The sequence below is a fragment of the Amaranthus tricolor genome, chromosome 10, assembly GCF_026212465.1.
Source record: "Amaranthus tricolor cultivar Red isolate AtriRed21 chromosome 10, ASM2621246v1, whole genome shotgun sequence".
Taxonomy (NCBI): Eukaryota; Viridiplantae; Streptophyta; class Magnoliopsida; order Caryophyllales; family Amaranthaceae; genus Amaranthus; species Amaranthus tricolor.
The window spans coordinates 253,817-273,852 of NC_080056.1; the positions used below are offsets into that span (position 1 = coordinate 253,817).

The window sequence follows — 20,036 nt, forward strand, 5'->3', positions numbered from 1 at the left end:
TTTACTTTATTAGCAAATATACTTAATGGGTGAATTTTTTTAAAACTAAATAACAAATGAGTTTATTTTCAGCGGATTGAGCAAATACTAGTTTTATTATTCCATAAAATTAACTGTGAACGCAACTGAAATCATTACAAATACAACACAGGCAAACCTTCTTAAAGGACACGCAGACCAGAAGTGCTGTATGCACCATATTATTGACTTGTGCCCGGAAATACATAAGATGGTGCCTTCTCGTTGTATACAGAAATTATGTACAGGAGTAATATACACAAATTCGCAGGTTAGAACAAGCAGATTTAGAAAATCTAGAAAGATGAAAACCCTGCCACACGTGATGATACACATTTTGCCTCAACAGCGAGGGTCTTAACAACCCCTCGACACGGATCACCACCGAGATCAGCATTTGAAACTCTAATGGAGCAAGTTTGTCTTCCTTCGCAGAGCTGTTGAGAAAATGAGGCATGTGCAATGTAGTCGTTAGAACTTTTCTCTTAAGAATGTTAATTCAAAAATCTATCACAAAACTAAAATTTTGAAAATTTGCAGGACTTCGTACTTAAGATGTATACAAAGAGAGGGGAGAAGAAAACATTTGTCTCATTTGCTTTGAAAGCCAGGATTGTTAAGGTAATTAGGCCACAATCACACGAGAGTGTGTCACAAGAGATAGTTATCATAGCTTAAATTGATCATTTTGACTTCTAAAAGTTGTACGGTCAAGGTACGTAAAAAGTTCCTTGTTCTGATACCAGAAACTTCCTTGGCAACCAAAGTTCCAGTTTCAAGCCATATGCAATTTCAGATTAAGAGTAGTATGTGTTAAGTCTTTACGAAACTTACCCTAGAAATCACCTTGGAAGACTTTGGTGCATGACAGCTGCCTTTGGAATACTTTTGACAGATACCTATTGGAGTCCCATAGCTGGCAAATACCACAGAAATTATATATCCGTCTTCACAATGCAGATGCATTTCAGGTGTTGTGTCATTGATAGAGACCTGTCCATCTACAGAGCCATGATTCAACCATCTCGAAAGTGGCGGATAGTGGGATTCTGATATTTGAGCACAGATGTTTTGTGCATAATGTGTTGTCAATGAGATCTCAAATGGGTTTCCACCTGTCTCTTCAAAGACAACCAGTAAGTTATCTGATTCCTGCAGCCATGAACGGGGTACATGGTATCTGAAAATAGATCGAGACAAAAACCAAAAATTAGGTATTCCAAACAGCTTGAAGAAAGATCATTAAGCCTTAACACCTAGTAAAAGAAAGGAATGTAAAAACACAATTATTCATAATCTCTATGTTAGAAGCAACCATGCAATTTTTTGCATGATAGAGTATATTGCTATGTATGTACTTTGCGACACCAACTAAACCAGATACCCAAAAGAGGTCATGTGTATGCTTTACAAGCAAATCACCATGGCCACAATATTAACTGAACTCCTTTTCCCCCCCAAAAAAAGCAGTCAATTGAGTTGTTTTCCCTCCAATACCCACAATAACCTTGAAAATATGAAATAGAGTTCCTGATTCCAAAACTTTAGCACAAACTTTTCAAAAGTCTAACAGGGAGTAAACTTCAACGAGGATCAACTGCATGATACTCCATGATTAATGAAATCAGAATAGTAGCCTCATCAAGTCATAATTACCACCACAAAAGAATAGAAGTGGATCATTATTGAATTTGTATGAAGACGACTATAAATTTTTTCAAAATAAGTTTACCGAAGAACACACTGCATACCTCACTTGAGTAGGATTCCCACAGTTGGTTGTGCACTTGCTTGAATCATATGTTCCTCGATAATCGCAAGACTGTTTACATCCATCTTGTGGAGAGAGCAAAGTCCAGTATCTTCCAATATGATGGCCATTAACCCAAGCCAGGCCTTTACCCATACTTCTTAAATCAAGAGCAACTGGATCCAGTCCATCAGGTGCATTAAAGTAGGTCTGTTACAGAATAAACAAAATTAGTCAGCCCTAATAATCTGCCAAAAAGTTTCCTTGCATAATTTGATAGCACCAAGGAAATGCATGTTTGAATACTACATTATGTGCAATCATACTAGAGGTGGATCACGCTGCTATCAAGAACACAACTTATAAATTAAAAAACCCATCACTAGCACTCGCACAATCTCAGGGAAGCACTTGCCTCTGTCTCATTCTCTCTAACCTTTTTCCGCGCCCCTTCCTGTTGCACTTTCTCAAGCCCTTTGTTGAATGGCTTTGGTCATTGGATGTCACATCACGAGTAACATCTTGTTGGATGTCCCTATTACTCGAAAATATGGATCCAAAATTTTGAAGCATCCACTCGGAGCGATTTCTTTCTCTTCTACCTTTATAGCGCCACACGTTATCTAGTTTGTACTAAAGATACACTCCATGTACTATATCTTACTTCGACTTAATTTGAAACCTCATGACTGCAACTCTTGTTTCCATCGTTCTAACTTAAGATTTACCCCCTCCTTGGTCTCATCAACCAAAACAATGTCATCCGAAAGCAATATGCACCAAGGCACATCTTCTTGTATGGATCGAACGATCTCATCTAGTACTGCTGCATAAAGAGAATATGGCCGAGCCTTGATGAAGGCGAATTGTGATTGAAAATCCTTTGTTGTTCCTCCACATGTCCTAATATTCGTTGATACTTCTCGATGCATATCTTGCATTATATTAATGTATTTCTAAGGAATACATTCCACTGTCATTACCCACCAAAGTACTTCTCCCGGTACCTTATCGTATGCTTTTTCCAAATCAATAAAACCATATTATAATACTCTATAATTTGTCTCATAAGGTAAATTGCTTCTATGATGGATCTCCCTTGCATAAATCCTGATTGGTTCTCTTATATGCTGGAGCATCCTCCTCATACATATCTCTATCACTCTTTCTCATAACTTCATAGTATGACTCATAAGTTTTATTCCTCGATAGTTGGAGCAATCTTGAGCATCTCCTTTGTTCTTGTAAGTAGTAAATGGACACTAGAGTATTTCTCTAGTCATTGGGTATCTTGTTTGTTCTCCATATTTATCAATTATAAAATCTTCTAATTTTAATACAATAAATTGAGGGTCTACATTGTCATAGTTGCTCACACATCACGGTTGCCTCCATATTTATAGGGATGGTCTTGGTTGAGTTGCTTTATATAATTATGTTGCACGAAAGCAGATGCTCAAAAAGCTATTGTTGTGAACAGTACACAACCCCTTTGTTCAAAATACTTGTATTTTTTTCCTATCCAATTTGTGGAACAGATTACATTACTGGATAGCTGCTACAAGTTACTATTTTAGCTTTTATGACAATCTAAAGGTAGGTCACAAGAAGAGCTTTCGCCTTTCAGAACTCTTCCACAAAACTCATGACAAGCAACCACAAGATTAGAAAAAAAATTAGGATATATTCTAAACTTATTTACTTCATATAAGTTTCTCGACAACAAAAAAGGTCAAAGCTTTAATTCCGACAATATAGAGTCGGCAAATGAATAAGCACAAATCAACGTGGGAATGTGTTGCCAGCATAGATTATACTTTATCAAAAGTTTTGATAATATGTCAATTAATTAAATGACAGTAAAAAGTTGTAATAATTGTTGAGTATTGCATTATCAAAAATATAAACTTATCAAGTGAACCGAAAAATTGCGCTCGTTTGTTACTATCCAAATCACAAATGCTCCTTCCCTTACAGACAAATGAGTTACTGTTACCTACATCAAGAGCAGCAGACATCTTTGAAACTTCATAACATGTTTCATGGCGTAACTTTCAGCTGTTCTAATTTATTTTGTCCCAATTCAAATATTTAATCTGTTAAAAATATATTCAAAGGTATTACAATCTACACATAATTAAAATACCTTATACCAGCTTAAGGGGATTTTAGTTCCATTAGTCGTCAAATCAACCCACGCTGCCTTCTCATGTCCATCTAATGTGTATATTTCCTGCATTTCACCTTTCAGTCCAACCTAGAGAGGGAAAGAAAGGTCATTTCAAAAATTACTGTAATAAAGGACTATCAAGAAAGAACAAAAAGAAAATGACCTACAATTTTGGATGTAGATGATACATAACACTGATGATGCAACAAAGAAAAACTTTTATATGACGTGCAAATTTGCACCTCTTTTGGTCATGTACAGGAAAAACTCGAAAACAGGAACAAGTTATGAATTCAAGGAAAGGTTTGTGAAATGGCTAAACTTCCTCTCACGCACAAACCAAAGAAATATTTCTCATAATCAAACACCCAAACAGTACCACTGAGTACAGTTGAAAACATCAAAGAGATGGAGAATTGCCTGGTAAGTCCAGGATAATTTTGATAGATCCATGTCTCCATTCTTCAGTCCTGTAAGCTTGATTTGGCCCCTGAAACCACCACCGTCTTTCTCCAAGTTGGCACCATAATTCTGCAACAGAAAAGCAGCATGAAACATATAAGCATCCATTGGATCAATTCTGCAAGAACGTGTCCACAGAATGACAAAATTAAGCAAACCTGTAAACCCACTGTCAGAGACAGCAATGCCACATCATTATATCCTTCCAGCAAATTGATAGGCTGTACAACCCGTACCCAATGCCCAACTTTACTTCCTGCAGTTCCAGATACATGTTTGAATTGTTGGTGGTCACTATAGAAGTACTGTGTATCTGAGTTCAATTGGATTATGACAGCCCAAAGGGAAAAAAGATTGAAGAATTGTCTTCACAACTTTGAGGATATAAAATTTTCAAAAAACTTCAAAAACATATGACATAGAAAGTAGAAAGCTTGCAGCACTCTCCCCTGATTAACTTGATATTCTTTTATGAAAAGGACTTGACAATGAAACTAGACAAACTAAAAGATAAATATATCAATAACGTTCAGAGTTTCTACTGAAGGTCCTGCTTCAGCAAACCACAAGAAGCAAGAAGATAACGAAATGTGATATCTTTTTCTGATACGAAAAATTGTATTATTGGAGCAAAAGGGTACAGCAATAGGGATGAGAGATCCCCAACAATACCAAACACAAGCTACTACAAGACACTCCAATCACTTCTGTGTAAATAATTAAAAGAGTAATGTTCAAAAAGGCCATTAGCCTTAACCCATAAAGTGGCTAGAAATTTCTCCTTGTTCCAACTGATATCCAAAGGTAAAATTCGAACACAAAAAGTTCTTCTGTTTCTTTCTAGCCAAATTGACAAGATCGCACAACTTCCATGCCTCCATAAAGACTTAAGGTCTCCCTTATATCCTAGAACATGATAGAAGGTATTAAGAAAGTCATCTATTTTTTTCCGGAGCGATCAATAATTCACCTCCAAATTTGAAAAGCCTAGCCCATAAGCCTCGCGCAAAATCACAGTGCAAACAAAGGTGATCAATATCCTCTCCCCCTCCATACACATAATACACCTATGTGGATTCAAAGCCTAATTTGGCCTCCTCTTTTGAACATTCTCCATAGTGTTCACAAAATGTGATATTATCAGCTTGCAATATCAGTGTAAATGTACTCCAAATCACACATACTATTAAAGAAATAATGATTTAACTCAGCCTAACCTCATCCGAAAGAAGGATCATTTCCTTAGGGCCCTAATAAAGGTGATTTTTGGACAAACTTGTTGGTGTACACCACGTCTTACTGACAGTATGAAATCATTACTTATTTTTGCCAAGGGCAAGGGTCAATTTTAAATGTAGTTGTTTTACCTAGAAACATGACGTTAATGATGCACAACAAAGAGAATAGACGGTGTCATAATTAACCAGATTTTGAGGATTCTCCTTGACTCCTTGTAGTGAGCTAGGATTGCTGGTTATGTCCATCAAATATGACGCTTTGACCTAGGAGAGGAAGGTAGATCCAAGGTTTTCCTTCAATCGGTTATCAGAGAAACTTAGTAGGCCTAATTAGGGGGAGGAACACATATTTTTAGACCATCAAACCATTTTTTATGTGTTTGCTCTTGGTGGTGGTGGTGATGTCCACATATATCTCCTTGCTAGATAAATTCATTTTTCCAGTAAACAAAGGCAAGTAGCATATCTGTTGATTCTCTTGTATGCACTGATACTTCCACAAGAAAAATTTTACAAAGGTATCCTGATTTTCCATTCCTCAGCAAAACATAAAGCTGGGAATAAGAATAAGGTTAGATTGAGTCTTGGCAACAAGCAACATTCAGAATCAAATTTTTCTCATGCTCAGATCATCTCTCTCCCTAATTGACATGACTTTATTTTTATGCCAAGAGAATGGATTCCAGTCCTCAGACCTTCTATTTCAAAACTGTGTCTCCTGACTCAGAGCCTTAGATGTGATCATGTGAGGCAACATCTGAATTTAGCATTGTCTTAAAGTCATATTATCTTCTGAAATTTTCATATCAAGCATGGGATTTACACATCTAGAACTTGTGGGCCGTGCTCTTTTCCATTTAGACAGAAGTCTATGCACTCTGCTAGTTAATAATACCATAGAAACTAAATTGTAACCTTATTAAATCAGGAGCCATCCCGTAATGATTATATTCTGTTTTCTGTTTCATTAATCGAATACTAGGAAAAAATTAAAACAGGTTTGGTAAAATCATTTTAAAAAACACTTTTATCAAGTTTTTGAAAAACAATTGCAGAATTGTAGGAACCACCATTTGTAGGTTTTGAATTTCGATTTCCAAATATTTTCAGGTTGTTTGACTTTATTTCTCCCAAGTCCCACCTGTTTGAAAATCGAGACCTATCGTGAATCTCGCCCTCTTCCTATTTGAGATCTCCTTCCCCGTGGCTGGAGGTGCTTTTCAGAGCTATAACGAGCCTTGTCAGTAGTAAAAACATGTAATTTATACCAGCAATATTAGAAACTATTAACCACCCCAGTTTGGCATAACTTGTATGAGAGTTTGTTCCATTAGATAGTCGACTATGCTAGCTTTAAGATACATGCAAAAACATGTAATTTAAGATACATACCTCATGTGTCCACCTAACATGAGGATATTGCCATGGGCACACCAAAAATATCTTGAAAAGGGTTCAAGTTCGATTTTCCTACTAAGGGGAGGGGCCCAGGGGGGTTTTGTTTTCCGATCGCACTTATCGAACAATATGCAATCCCTTTTCCCTTCATCAATAAAAATTTTCTGCTACAGTTAAGAGAGAGAGAGAGAGAGAGAGAGAGACTACCTGCAAGTTTTCCATTAACAAATATATACACCACATCACGCATGCTATCAATTGTAAGCGCTGGATGGGTTCTGTTATCCTTCCAAAATGACACGTCTTCATCCGATATATTTATTCTATAAAGCAGTTACAAAGTCACTCAGTCACAGGTATCAGACAATCGAAAAGGTCTATAAGAGAATTGGATTGGCTGTTTATGCCCTGAAAAAAATAATATCAAAAATCCATGAAAATTGATAAATATTCTAAATCAAATTTTGTTCTTTTTTCTGTACTTGAAAGCTGTTTTCAACACTCAATCTTTCCAGGGCCAAAATTTTATTTCTTTGTTTTGAATTAGAATGGACTAGTAAAATGACTTATTAAATCATGTGCAGTGCACTTCTTCAATTTTTGAGTATTTTAACGAATTATAGAATATCAAGCCAACAACCAATTGGTGATCATGTGCACTATTTAGTCATGTGAAGTTGCATAAGATGTTTGTCTATAAACAACCTCTTTGTTAGCACAAGGGTCAGGTTGTGTACTACTGACCCCCGAAACCCCTCTCTAGTAAGAGCCTAAGTGAGAGCTTAAGTGGGAGACACTTAAAGAAGTTGGAGTAATGGACCATTATTTTCCTTAAGCAGAATAAAAGAAACACTTACGATGAGGCAAAACAGCAAAAGAACAGCACATTGTGGTAAACTAGACTACTTAAAGCTTACGACTGAGTAGCAATTTTATAATCGCTAATGACTGCTTGAAAATAAAAAATCACTCTTAGGTCCGAAGAATAAATACAAGAATGGTATGGCAAAGAAAAAGAAGTGCATTGACAAAGGCCATGAGCACCAATAAAGAGGACAAATTAACAACGGCAAAAGTGAAGTCAAGAACTAGAAATCATGTTTACTTGTACTAATTTCTAAACGTTTGCAGCAAGATTTTAACAAACTATATATAATCATGAAGGTAAAGTACCTGGTGAAGTACCAAAGATAATCAGAGGAGTCCTTGGTCACATTTAAGTGTTCTAAGATACCTTGTGCAGTAAAATTATTAGCACTCCATAATCCAACTGGCTCATCTAATGTCATCCAGCTTTCCGAAACAAGTGAGGCCTTTTCCTGACGCGACAGCTGCTGTACTACAGGTGTGTTTGAAAGATGAGGTGTATCATCATCTAGCCTTTTTATTGATGTCTGAGCCCCAACCTGCAACAGAAAGAGTTAATATACAAGGGTTCCCTGTATTGTCACATTGATGATGTGTTTCTAGAGGGAAACTGGAGAGGCGGAGAAGCCTAAAGACAACTTTTCTATGCTTGGACCACAATTAGTCTGGATAAAGGAAAATATCTCCCAATAAAAAAAACATTTTCCGTAACAGGGAAGATTTGAAAGAAAAACAGAAGTCAATCTACACTGTCACGCACTCACGCTCCAAACTTTAAAGTTAAAACAATGGATCATTGGTCAGCGCCCAGCGCAAAACTTCGGTTAAAGATCATAGATTAACAATTATGACCTCAGATCAGTGATCCCTCAATGCTGAGAGTACATTTAATGACTACAAAACATAACATCGTCTTGGTTTGATTGTGCAGCTGTCCACATACTATATCTTACACAATTACTTGTAAATGTTTCAATTTTGAGATGTGGACAGCAGTGTCCAGTAAGGCTCTTACTTTCATGGAGCTAGAGCAAGTTTGATGGCATAATAAGAGCACAAAAGTTCACTCCTCCGTCATTTCCTCATCTTCCATGTTATTAAGGGATATTTTTTTCTCCTTCCTTTCCCCCCAAAACTTATCCAAATATAGTATACATTGTCGAAATACTTTTGTAGCAGTTCCATTTACATCCAACGCAGTCTGAAGCCTATAGAAAATTAAATTTTTTTATAAAAAAAAAACGAGTTGGACCAACTTTTGCCTCTTTTCAGCACTTTTACGAATTTTTGAAGTTGTTAAGCAAAAAACAAAAAAAAATAAATAAATAAGCTAAGAATCAAACTTTTTCCAAAAGTAAGCGTGAAAATCTCAAACCTATGGTTTGGAGCTGTTCGCAGTTACTAACTGCGAACAGGTCAAAAAAGACAAAATAGCTGTTCGCAGTTAGTAACTGCGAACAGCTATTTTGACCTATTTTTGTGCAGCATGTTGTTCGCAGTTACTAACTGCGAACAGGTCAAAAAAGACAAAATAGTTGTTCGCAGTTACTAACTGCGAACAGCTATTTTGTCTTTTTTGACCTGTTCGCAGTTAGTAACTGCGAACAGCTCCAAACCATAGGTTTGAGACTTTCACGCTTAAAGTTTGATTCTTAGCTTATTTATTTAAATTTTTTTTTTTAGCTTAGGTATTTCAAAAATTCCACTTTTACTATCCTATGTGACTTGAACATCTAAAGCTCCAACATCTAAAAAGGTGGAGCCACATAGAAATACAATGGGTTTATGTGCAATACAAAGTAACACCCGGAACTTTTCAACAGAATGAGAAAATGAAGTATGGTCATGGGCCTCATGGCAATGTACTAGTCAGGAGTGGTAATTAAAAGGCAATAAAAAGCCAACATTCCATGAGAAAAAATGAGACCATATGTGAAAATGGTAAGGCGGTAAAACAGATAGAAGCAGGCAGACAGATTAACTTCAGGATAAATAAATGCCTAAGAGAATCAAAACCTTAGCAGTGTTGTAGGCAACCTTCTGACAGTCTGGTAATATACTGACAGACCAAGGAGGTAACTTGTACGTCTGACCCCGAAAATGCACTAAAGCTACATTATGTTGATCAATATTAGCCAAAAATGCTGAGCACCTACTGCCATCTCCAGACTCACTAAAACTTGACCTTCCATTTCCTTGTTTGTGATAAACATGAGCCTGAAAAATGCAAAAGATGAAATGCACTCTTAACTAAATTGAAAAACCATAAACGAACAACTGCTTTAAGAGAGGTTATCGATATGGATTTGTGACAACCAAACAAAGCTAAAAATCCAACCTTTCCTTTGTTTAGACTGTAAGCTTGGAACTACAATGAGGTTCAACACCCGAAAAAATCCACCAGGAAATAATGCCAATAATTAAGGTCCTTTGCTTAGAGGATGAATAAGACCATTCGAAAGGGGAAGAGAGAGAGAATCAGTTGACAGTGAGGAAGGAAGGCATTAAAAAAATCAACCATCTGATTTTTAGTTTAGAGTGGTACGCTCATTTTGAATAACTACTTACATTTGATAATTAAAAGCAATTTCGAAAACATAAAAAATATAACTTTAAAAATATATAAATTTTATGTATAGTGGTATCATGGAGTCCATAAGTGCAATTTGGACTTCTTAATTGTTCCCAGTCCTTGAAAGTAGAATTTGCCCGAGTTGAATATCCTATAATCGTGTCAGAGCATCATAGATATAAGCCATAATTGTGTCAGAGAAAAAGATGGTTAACTATTGGCTTCATGGGAAAACAAAAATGGACGACAGATCCTCCCTGCAAAACTGGAGAATTTCAATACTTAAGACAAATTGTAATGGTCAAAGTCTAGTACGAACTTCTTGCATTGGTCCTAGCTTGACATAATGAGGAGAGTCGACTGCAACAAGAGAATCTTCGCAAAGCTTAATTGCTGCATGCAGATCCTTCAAATGACCCCACTTAGGTTCGCTTAAAAGACCTGTATGAAAAGGCTTAAAATTTTCAAAGAAACTCAAACAGGCCTGTGAAGCAAAGACAGCTAGCATATTCATTAAAACAATAACAGACATTGATTTACTTACCATATTCATCTATAGGAGCATCATAATCATAACTTGTAATATAGAATGGACCCCCAGCTGTCCTCCCAAAGTTTGTTCCACCAAAATACTACAAGCAAAAGGCGTAATATTTAGAATTTAGGTGTTGATACCTTATTCCAAGTTCCATCAGCAAAAACCATGGCTATATTATATGATACTTTTTTTTGTGACACTTCACCATGCTAATGATAGACTAATACAATGACGTGAAAATTGTACTCCGGGAGTATAGGGTCCTCCAATATTATAACTTAATTCATGACTTACGTTCTCCTTAGCAGCTCATATTAGCCCTTATCTGATCTTGTTAATTTTCCTAAGTCCTAAACTTAGTGGACCTTTGTGGATTTAACTTATGTCTCCTACATCTGAACTTCTTGGCCCTAAACTAAGCTCCTTACTCCTGAAACTTCGAGGATAATGCTAAAGTTTTCGCTGAAAAAGTTGTTAAAGTTGATTGGTAGATGACTTCAGATACGAAGGATACCTTAACAAAGATGAAAACTTGCAATCGAATAGCTAAGGAGACTTAAAGAGAATTAGGGGGTACTACCGGTGTAAGAAGGATACAATGTGGTAGAATGAAGAGGTCAAGACATTATCAAGGTAAAGAAAAAAAAATGATATCTTGCATTAGAAAAATACAGGAATGAGGAAAACTAGCCAAGTTAAAGAAATGGAAAACAAGACAAAAGTAGAAGTTTGCGAGGCGAAACTAAGGGCTTTTAAAGAGGTGTTTGACAGACTAAATTCTAAAGAAGAAAAAGATATCTATAGGATGGCAAAGAGGAGGGACGCATAAATTAATGACATAGGTGTAGCAAAGTGTATTAAGGATAAGGATCAAAACCTTCTAGTTTAGGACGAGAACATTAAGGATCGAAAGAGGAAGTATTTTGATGACTATTTAATGGAGAACAAGGAAATGTTGTAGGGGACACAACAAGCAATCCCTTAGATTAAAATAGATAATTTATACGAACAATACAAAAAACAAAGTTTGAGGGGGGTTTTGAAAAGAATGAAGCTAAAGAAGGCTAGTGGCTAGATGGTATACCTATTGAGGTATGCAGATGCCTAGGAACGATTAGAGTAACTTAGCTGACTAATCTATTCAACAAGATTTGGAGAACAAACAAGATGACCAATGACTAGAGAAGTACTCTAGTACCCATTTACAAAAACAAAAGAGATCTCCAAGATTGCTCCAACTATCGAAGAATAAAACTCATGAGTCATACTATGAAGTTATGAGAAAGAGTGTCAGATACGTATAATGTATGAGAAGATGAACCAACATACCAGAGAACCAATTTGGATTTATGCTAAAGAGATCAATAATGAAAGCAATTCATTTTATGAAGCATATAGGGCTAAAAAGAGACTTGCATATGGTTTTTATTGACTTTAAAAAAGCATACAACAAGGCAATGACAAAGAAGGGTATTCCCAAGAAAACACATTGGTAAAGTGCAAGATATGTATCGAGAAGTAAAGACGAATATTAAGACATGTGAAGCGGTAACACAATATTTTTGAATTACAATTGGATTTCGTAAAGGCTCGGTCCCAAGCCCCTTCCTTTCTGAAGGGTTCTATATGAGATCACTTTATTGATACAAGAAGACGTGTCTTGGTGCATGTTGTTTGTAAATGATATTGTTTTGATAGATTAGACCAGCCATACGGTACATGCTAAGTTAGAATAATAAAGACAAGAGTTGGAGACACAAGGGTTCAAATCCAGTCGGAGTACATGAAGTGTAAATTTAGCACAAATAACAAGAGGCACTATGAAGCTACAACAAAAATAAATCGTTCCAGGTGGATGCTTCAAATATCTTTGGTCCATATTTCTGAATAGCGATCCAACAAGATGTGACCCATAGAATTGAGTTTGGGATGGAAAAAATGGAGATCAGCAACTCGAATATCATGTGATTGAGGTGTGTTGTATGGCCCTAAAGCTAAAGGACAAGTTCTATCCAATGACTAACGCTACTATATGGTGCTATATGGATCATAATGTTGGGCTTTTAGAAAGGAGTATAGAAGGAAGACGGGGGTACTGAAAATGTGAATGCTTCAATGGATGAGTGGGCATACCTAAGGGATAGAATTTGAAACGAAGATATAAGAAAGGGTTTAGAAGTTACAAATATTGGAGAAAAGATGAAAGAAAATTGAATAAGATAATTTGTGCATGTGAAAAGAAGGGTTATTAGCAAACCGATAAGCTGGAAACTAGAAAGTTGGAGCGTGAGGTACTTAAAAAGAGGGCGAAGATGACTTAAAGGCCTGGAATGGAAAAGGACATGAAAGATCTAGACTTACATATTGAGATTGTGAAAATAATTAGAGAAGAATCCATGTGGACTACCATTGAAACTAATACATAAATTTATGTAATTGGCTTTGTTGTTGTTGTAAAAAGAACAAGGTCTAAACATTATGGCTCCAAAAGCAAATATATAAAGGTATATTATGCCAGAGAAGAAAATTTACATGAAATCTTCAACAAACTAAACCCCTTGGGACAATTCCGAGAGGTGGACACAAACCACTTCAATTTTTCAAGATTCTCCCAGAAGCCTAAATTAACAGTCTACACGAGTGTCGGTCATGAATTCAAGTTACTTTGAGAAAGCTAAGACCAATTATTGAAGAGATAGAAACATTTATAACAAGACTGTAAATAAATGAATACTCGATACATGAAAATCAAAACAGGTGCTATTCTTGATTTCTTGTAGCAAGTGAAATCATTTACAAATAGGTGAGCATGACTACAAAATTCCGCGAGGGAAGAAGGGAAATTGACGCAATTGACAAACTTTCCCGAGGGAAGGGAAATGGGTTGAACTCCTACCAAGGTCATCCTGAGGGATCTCCCCTTCATTCCCGCTCAAAGTGGGTATTCCCCTTACATCATAAAAAATTAAAATAATATAAAATGGAAGTCTTAATAGAATTAACAACATTGCAACAAAAGCATAGTTGACTTAGGTATATTACCATGTAATAATTTTGAAAACTACCACCTCTTTGAAAAAAGCGAGCAACTGCAAAAGCAAGATCTTCAACTGGTCGATGAGGTAATCTTCCACCCCAAGTAGTGTACCTGATTAGATGAGGCCATATGAGAACACAAAGCATCATTGGATACAAACACATTACATTTTTACAAAAGCTTCCCTTTTTCCCTTCAATAATTCCATAGCACATAGATTTGGCGGTGGCCAATTATTATAAGTCTTCAGGTCCATATCATACTAGTATCATTTTATGCAATTCCTTGGTTTTGTATTATGGCTTTTACCAAAAAAGTGCAATATATTCTAATTTTTCATGTCATCTTTGAATCCATCTTAGTTCCAACCTTCAATAATTCTAACATGTGCATTTTGTGGATCTTTGCACATGGCCAAACCAATGTAACAATTCTCTTTCACTTTATCTTCAATATTCGTGACCTCGAGACCCTTCTAATTTCTTCATTACGAATATTATCCTTTATGTATCTACTTATTTATCTTAACATGCCCTCAAAAAAATCACATATTCCTACAATGGTCTGTTATGAAAACCCAACATTTTGACTCATAAAGTGGTACTAGTCTAAATGCAATTTACTTAACATCTTCGTCAAAATTATCACTCTTGTGAAAAGCTTAGCCAAGGTACTTGAAACACTTTTTTGTACCACACAATAAATAAAAGGTTGTGAAGTTGCTTTAAAGCATGAAACTAACTAAAGAAGATAAAGATTATACCATCCATCCCAATCTTCAGTCCAAAATATAGGCTTCTTGTTGGAGTTTGGCTTGAAGCCATCGCAATAGTAGCCATTGCAAGTATTAATCTGTGTTTCAGTCACACATATACAACCACATGAAGTACAAGCTGAATGACAGAACACATAATTTTCAGGAAAACGGGTTAGTATTGTGAATTCATGTACTATGTAGCGTTTGTAAACCTCATAAACTCGCAAAGTTCTCATAAACAATCATAAGTCTCATCAATCAATCTTGTCCTCCCCCTCCCCTCCTAAAAAAGAAGGAAAAAGTTGCATGCAATAAATCAATGCCTATAAACTTACAATGAAATCAGGAGCGTCATTTTGTTTGCACATAACCCATGGGACACCAGCACCAAGCCTTACCGCCATATTAGCAGCCCACTTGACATACTCTCGTCCTTTTTTACCATAAGAGCTTTCAACATCTCCATATTCATTCTCAATCTGAAAAAATAAATAAAGTTTTGAAACAATATGGCACAAAATTGGGCTTCATCGACGGATTAAATCAATCACAACATCAACTTTGAACATTACATATAAACTTCATCACTCAAACTACATATAGCACAAAGTGGGTCCCTTCTTTTGTGCTTTTGTATAAAGTATGATTTAATCAAGAAGATACCTAGTATCCAAATTTAAAATGGAAGAAATTGTCACTCAACCTGCAACATTATTATTGGCCCTCCTTGCCAAGAAAAGAGCATCTCATCTCGCATCAATTTAACAATCTTTGTCACAAACCGCTGCATTTCCTCCTGAAGGACCAAGTAAACAAAGTTATTCAGAATCTACAGCTACTTTTATAATATATTAACCCCCCCAATCCCCGCACACACAAGGAAAGGGGAGGTTAAAATCCTACGCATCATGATTGTTACAACGAAGGAGCACACAATCAATGATGTGACTATTGTTCAATTGGAAAGAAACATTCTACATCAAACAACAATTTTTTTATTACATATGTACATAAATTACATATATACATACACATATAATCCATACATTGCTTAAAATTCAGTGCAACACAGCACTAGAAAGTGGCGAAAAGGAGAGTTTGTTCGTGTAGTTGATACATGAATACATCATTTGAAACTATAATAGCTTTTGCATTATAGTTGAAGTTGTTACCTATTAATCAATTGATGACGTAAATACCACCTTCTTATAAACTTTTTTTTACTAAGCAGATTTGGAACATAGTGCAAAATATGGGCCGCACTAGCAACCGCATTGTAATGGTTTTATGGTCACCATGTGATCGTAACAACCACAAAAACATTTGCATTGACTGGCTGAAAATCAGTTGTGTGTTACTTTATCATTTTCAAACAACCCATGTTTGTGCTCCTTTATGACGCTCTTTTTAGCAGGAAATATACTTTAGAAAGGGCTCTTTTTATAAAGGTTGAGTGAGGGTGAGCTTGCTTGAAATTGAAGTTGGAGCCATCTGAAAGGATTGTGCCGATGGTTTCACAAAAGTTACCACAAACATGACCCATCTGAGACTTTGCACTATAATTTGAGGACAAAAATGCACGCATAATGCAATGCGTGTGTCTATAACAATCAACAACCTTTAGAAGTTCCAAATGTAGTCTAGTGGTACTTGGCTATTTTATATACACTATCTCAGAATGAAAATGAGCTTTCGACATGGCTCTATTTTCATCTTAAATCGTACTAATTCCTAGTTCTGAATTTGATTTCCCATATGACTTCCCCATGCCCCTTTTAACTCTTCCATCTTCTCTTTCCTCTAATTTCTTACAATATGATTTTTCCAGAATGTGATTTTCTGCTGTACAACTTTGTACTTCCCCTTTTTAGGTTATTTCTTGTTTTATCTCTCCGCCATTGTTGCTTGTTCTGTTACCTGAGAATGGCTCTTTGCCATTGATGTTTTGTTCTTGTTGTGGTTGTGGATCGCCGGAAAAAGCAGTGATGAGGTTAGCCTTGCCACCGGTCTGGGACACCGTGGCCTTGGTGGCGGCTTTCTGTTGTCTGAGCTCCTCCCACCACTCCGGGTACCCGATCAGTTTAAAGCATCCATCCTTGGTGTGACGTGAGCCACCACAGTGACTACATTTGAGATGACTCCGATCTTCGCGCCGGGATGAGGAGTTTCCTACCGATGATGAACGGCTACACCACTACCAATCCCTGAGGGACCTCGTCCCGATGATGAGTCGCCACCCATAATTCCTCGGCGTGTGATTTCACGTCGTATGGTGGCATATGCGGCGTCGAGGGATGGTAGAGGTTCTTGATGGAGTAGGTCACGTTTTTCTTTGTCCAAATCATAATTAATCCCGGCAAGAAACTGATATAAACGTGGCCTTTGTATAAATGAATTGAACAAGGTGATATCTTCTACACATTTCATAGGGTTCAAAATCCTCCTATCTATTTCCTTCCATATGGTGTTTAATTTGCTAAAAGTATTTCAATGGTGTCTTTACCTTGCTTTATTGTTGCAGCTTTTGAACTCAAATCAAAGATTTCGAGTTCATCCCTTCCACCACTTAAAAGAGTTTCGATTCCCTTCCATAGTTCTCTTGCTATTGTATAATCTAGAAACTGATTAACTAAATCTCCTTCAATATTCTCTATTATCCATGAGAGAACCATGGAATCCTTTTGAGCCCATTGTTGGTACTCCGAGTCTGTGGGTGGTACGGGTTCGGCTTTGATGTGATTGAGCCGTCCTCGACCACCAATAGCAATGTACATCAATTTGCACCATTTTGTGCAGTTATAAAAGTTGAGTTTCTCAGTTACATGTACGGTTTGTGGGTTTGAATTTTCTGTTTGGGTTCCTGTTTTGTTGATTTTTTGGAACATTTGAAACATTAGTTCCATTTGTTCCATGGAAATGAGTTGATTAGTAGAATGATTGCTTTGTTCGGCCATTACAAGTGAGTAAAGGTAAGTGATGAGAACCGAAATAAGGTTGACCCTAGATCTAAACCTTACGGCTCTGATACCATGAAAAGATTAAAGCGGAATGGGTAAAAGTAGTAAAGGTTGTTGGGTTTGAATACTCTTTGTATTTATTGCTAATAAATACAAAGGTTCCTACTTATACAAGATTAAGGATACTAAAACAGGAAATAAGAAAAATAATTACATTAAAGGTCATAAAAAGCATTTCCTAAAATATTTACTAAACTAAATTCCTACAACGTCAACAACCTATAAAATCCTTTCTAAGCTGATAAACACAAGTATGCTTACCTTAAAAGGTGCATTATTAGTTCGAAATTCAATGCCAGGAATATCTCTCAGCCACACAGGAAAGCCACTGAACACAGCAAGCTAATAGTTAGCAATAAAGCACATTTGGAACCACAGGCAATGGATAATATTTAAATTACAACAATGCCACACCTTGATAACAAAGATGGGTCGCCAAAAATTGAGCCAACCAAAATTATATCCTAAATTACTGATGCCAAAGAAAACAATAAGTATATAGCATGTGTGTTACTGTATTAAGTATGCTCAACACTTATTTCTCAAAATAGCATTGAACCACTAAATATACTCTCTACTCCCCATAAACGTTTTATCAAGCATGTGACAACACCAATCCCAAAAGAAATGAAAATAGAATAACATCAACAAACATCCTTATCCAAACTCATAAATATCTCAAGTCAGAAAGATCCTTCATCATCACCGATTCGGATAAGTGGAGGATGATTCCCTCTATATATATAAGCACCAAAAGTATACGATAATAACAAATAACATACGATGAAATTGGGCAAACAAAAAGAGATAAACGAGTAACACATGATAACAAAGAACAGAAAAAAAGAAATATACCCAAAATTCCATTCTGCACAAACGTAGGGTCCTATCCTAAGGAAGAAATATAGACCACTTGATCCAACCAGCTTTGCGAACTTGACAAGGTCATATCTCCCCTCAAAATTATACTATAGTAATCATTAGAAATTTAAAAATTAAGGAGTATAATTGGGATGAAAAACTAAAAATACAAAAAAAATAAAAATAAATAAATAAATCCCCTAACCTCTCCTTTTATAGGCTCGTGTCCATTCCAAAAAGTGTAAGTTTCAATCACTTCTGCACCTCCTTCCTTTGCCTTAGCAATCAAAGCAGGCCACATCTATATATAATCAATGACATAATCAATCAAATAATTCAAAACAGGAAAGTCAAATAAAAGAGTAAAATAAAATCAATGAGAAAAGAAATTAAAAATTGACCTCGGGAGTAGCGCGAGGGTAGTGAATACCAGCGGAAATGAGCATGCGACGGCGACCATTGATGATAAGTGATCGGTGATCATATGTAACGTTAAATGGATGGAAGAAGAGTTTTCCGATAGAGAATTCCACCATTGAAAGGAGCACGAAGAGGAAGCACCATCTCTGTGAAATTGGAGTTCTCATTAATGTGATTGACATTTTTAAAAGTTTTGGATTTGGATTGGGAAGTGAGTGATAATGCACAATGGGGAATGTAAGAGTTTGCTGGATGTCAAGTTGTCAACCTTAAGAGAGAACTTGGGGTGTATCAACTCATGTCTCAGTACTCTTCCTTCACCACCATTTAGTTCCATTTGTATTTTGTATATAAGAAATAACATAAATTAATTGAAATAAAGTAAAATGAAAAATAGAGCAAGTTAAAGTACCGAACTTACTTATATTTCATCGATATCGTCTACAAGTCTTCAGTGTTTTACTTTGTTAATCAAAAATGAAAGAATAGTTAACCATAGTAATAGTAAAAGTCAACTTTTAGCAGTTTTATTTATCAAATGCAATTTACTTTAGCCATTATAAACTTGATTGATACGGAGGTGTGGACTATGGGCTCAGGTTATTTTATTTTTAAGAAAATCATTATTAATAAGGTTATCTTATTTTTAAGAAAAGAATTATTAATAAGTTATATTCATAAAGTTTAGTTTTTTTTTAAATTATAGCTGCAACGTTTCATATATACAAGTCATAATCACTATAAATCACAAAATGCAAATATTGTATTTGTAACCATCTATATTGACAATTGAAGTAAAATCGAATATAAGAGTAGTAGGACTGATGGAGTACTCAAATTAAATATGCAAATAACAAGAATTTGATGATGCTTGAATTCGACTCAAAAGATTGTAAGTAAATGCCGACAGCTTTTAGCTTTTTATTGAACA

At 35.9% G+C, this 20,036-nt stretch overlaps 1 protein-coding gene across 3 annotated transcripts; it reads right to left on the bottom strand.

Moving 5' to 3' along the window:
* Positions 1–76: 76 nt before the first annotated feature.
* Positions 77–19,437, bottom strand: LOC130825487 (beta-galactosidase 9). 3 transcript variants are annotated; one of them, XM_057690739.1, is made up of 19 exons: positions 19,087–19,436; positions 18,891–18,986; positions 18,680–18,792; positions 18,086–18,152; positions 15,511–15,603; positions 15,143–15,286; positions 14,814–14,902; positions 14,056–14,161; positions 11,020–11,107; positions 10,795–10,916; positions 9,920–10,120; positions 8,210–8,442; positions 7,244–7,359; positions 4,559–4,656; positions 4,359–4,469; positions 3,915–4,025; positions 1,770–1,978; positions 853–1,198; positions 77–455 (listed from the first exon to the last, which is right to left on the bottom strand). In XM_057690739.1, exons 1-19 carry the CDS (start codon positions 19,285–19,287, stop codon positions 315–317), a joined length of 2,685 nt encoding a protein of 894 aa, XP_057546722.1. In that variant the 5' UTR covers positions 19,288–19,436; the 3' UTR covers positions 77–314. The 3 variants fall into 3 exon arrangements, with proteins under 3 accessions (XP_057546722.1, XP_057546723.1, XP_057546724.1); XM_057690740.1 differs by lacking the exon at positions 9,920–10,120 and having other exon boundaries at positions 19,087–19,437; XM_057690741.1 differs by lacking the exons at positions 18,891–18,986; positions 19,087–19,436 and adding an exon at positions 18,239–18,296.
* Positions 19,438–20,036: the final 599 nt, after the last annotated feature.

Coding starts and splice junctions, on each gene's coding strand:
- LOC130825487 (XM_057690739.1), bottom strand. CDS start 19,287: ATGTCAATCACATTAATGAGAACTCCAATTTCACAGAGATGGTGCTTC. Junction 7,360..8,209: donor TATCTTTGGTACTTCACCAG/GTACTTTACCTT, acceptor ACTGCTTTATAG/AATAAATATATCGGATGAAG. Junction 1,979..3,914: donor TCCCCTTAAGCTGGTATAAG/GTATTTTAATTA, acceptor ATTCTGTAACAG/ACCTACTTTAATGCACCTGA.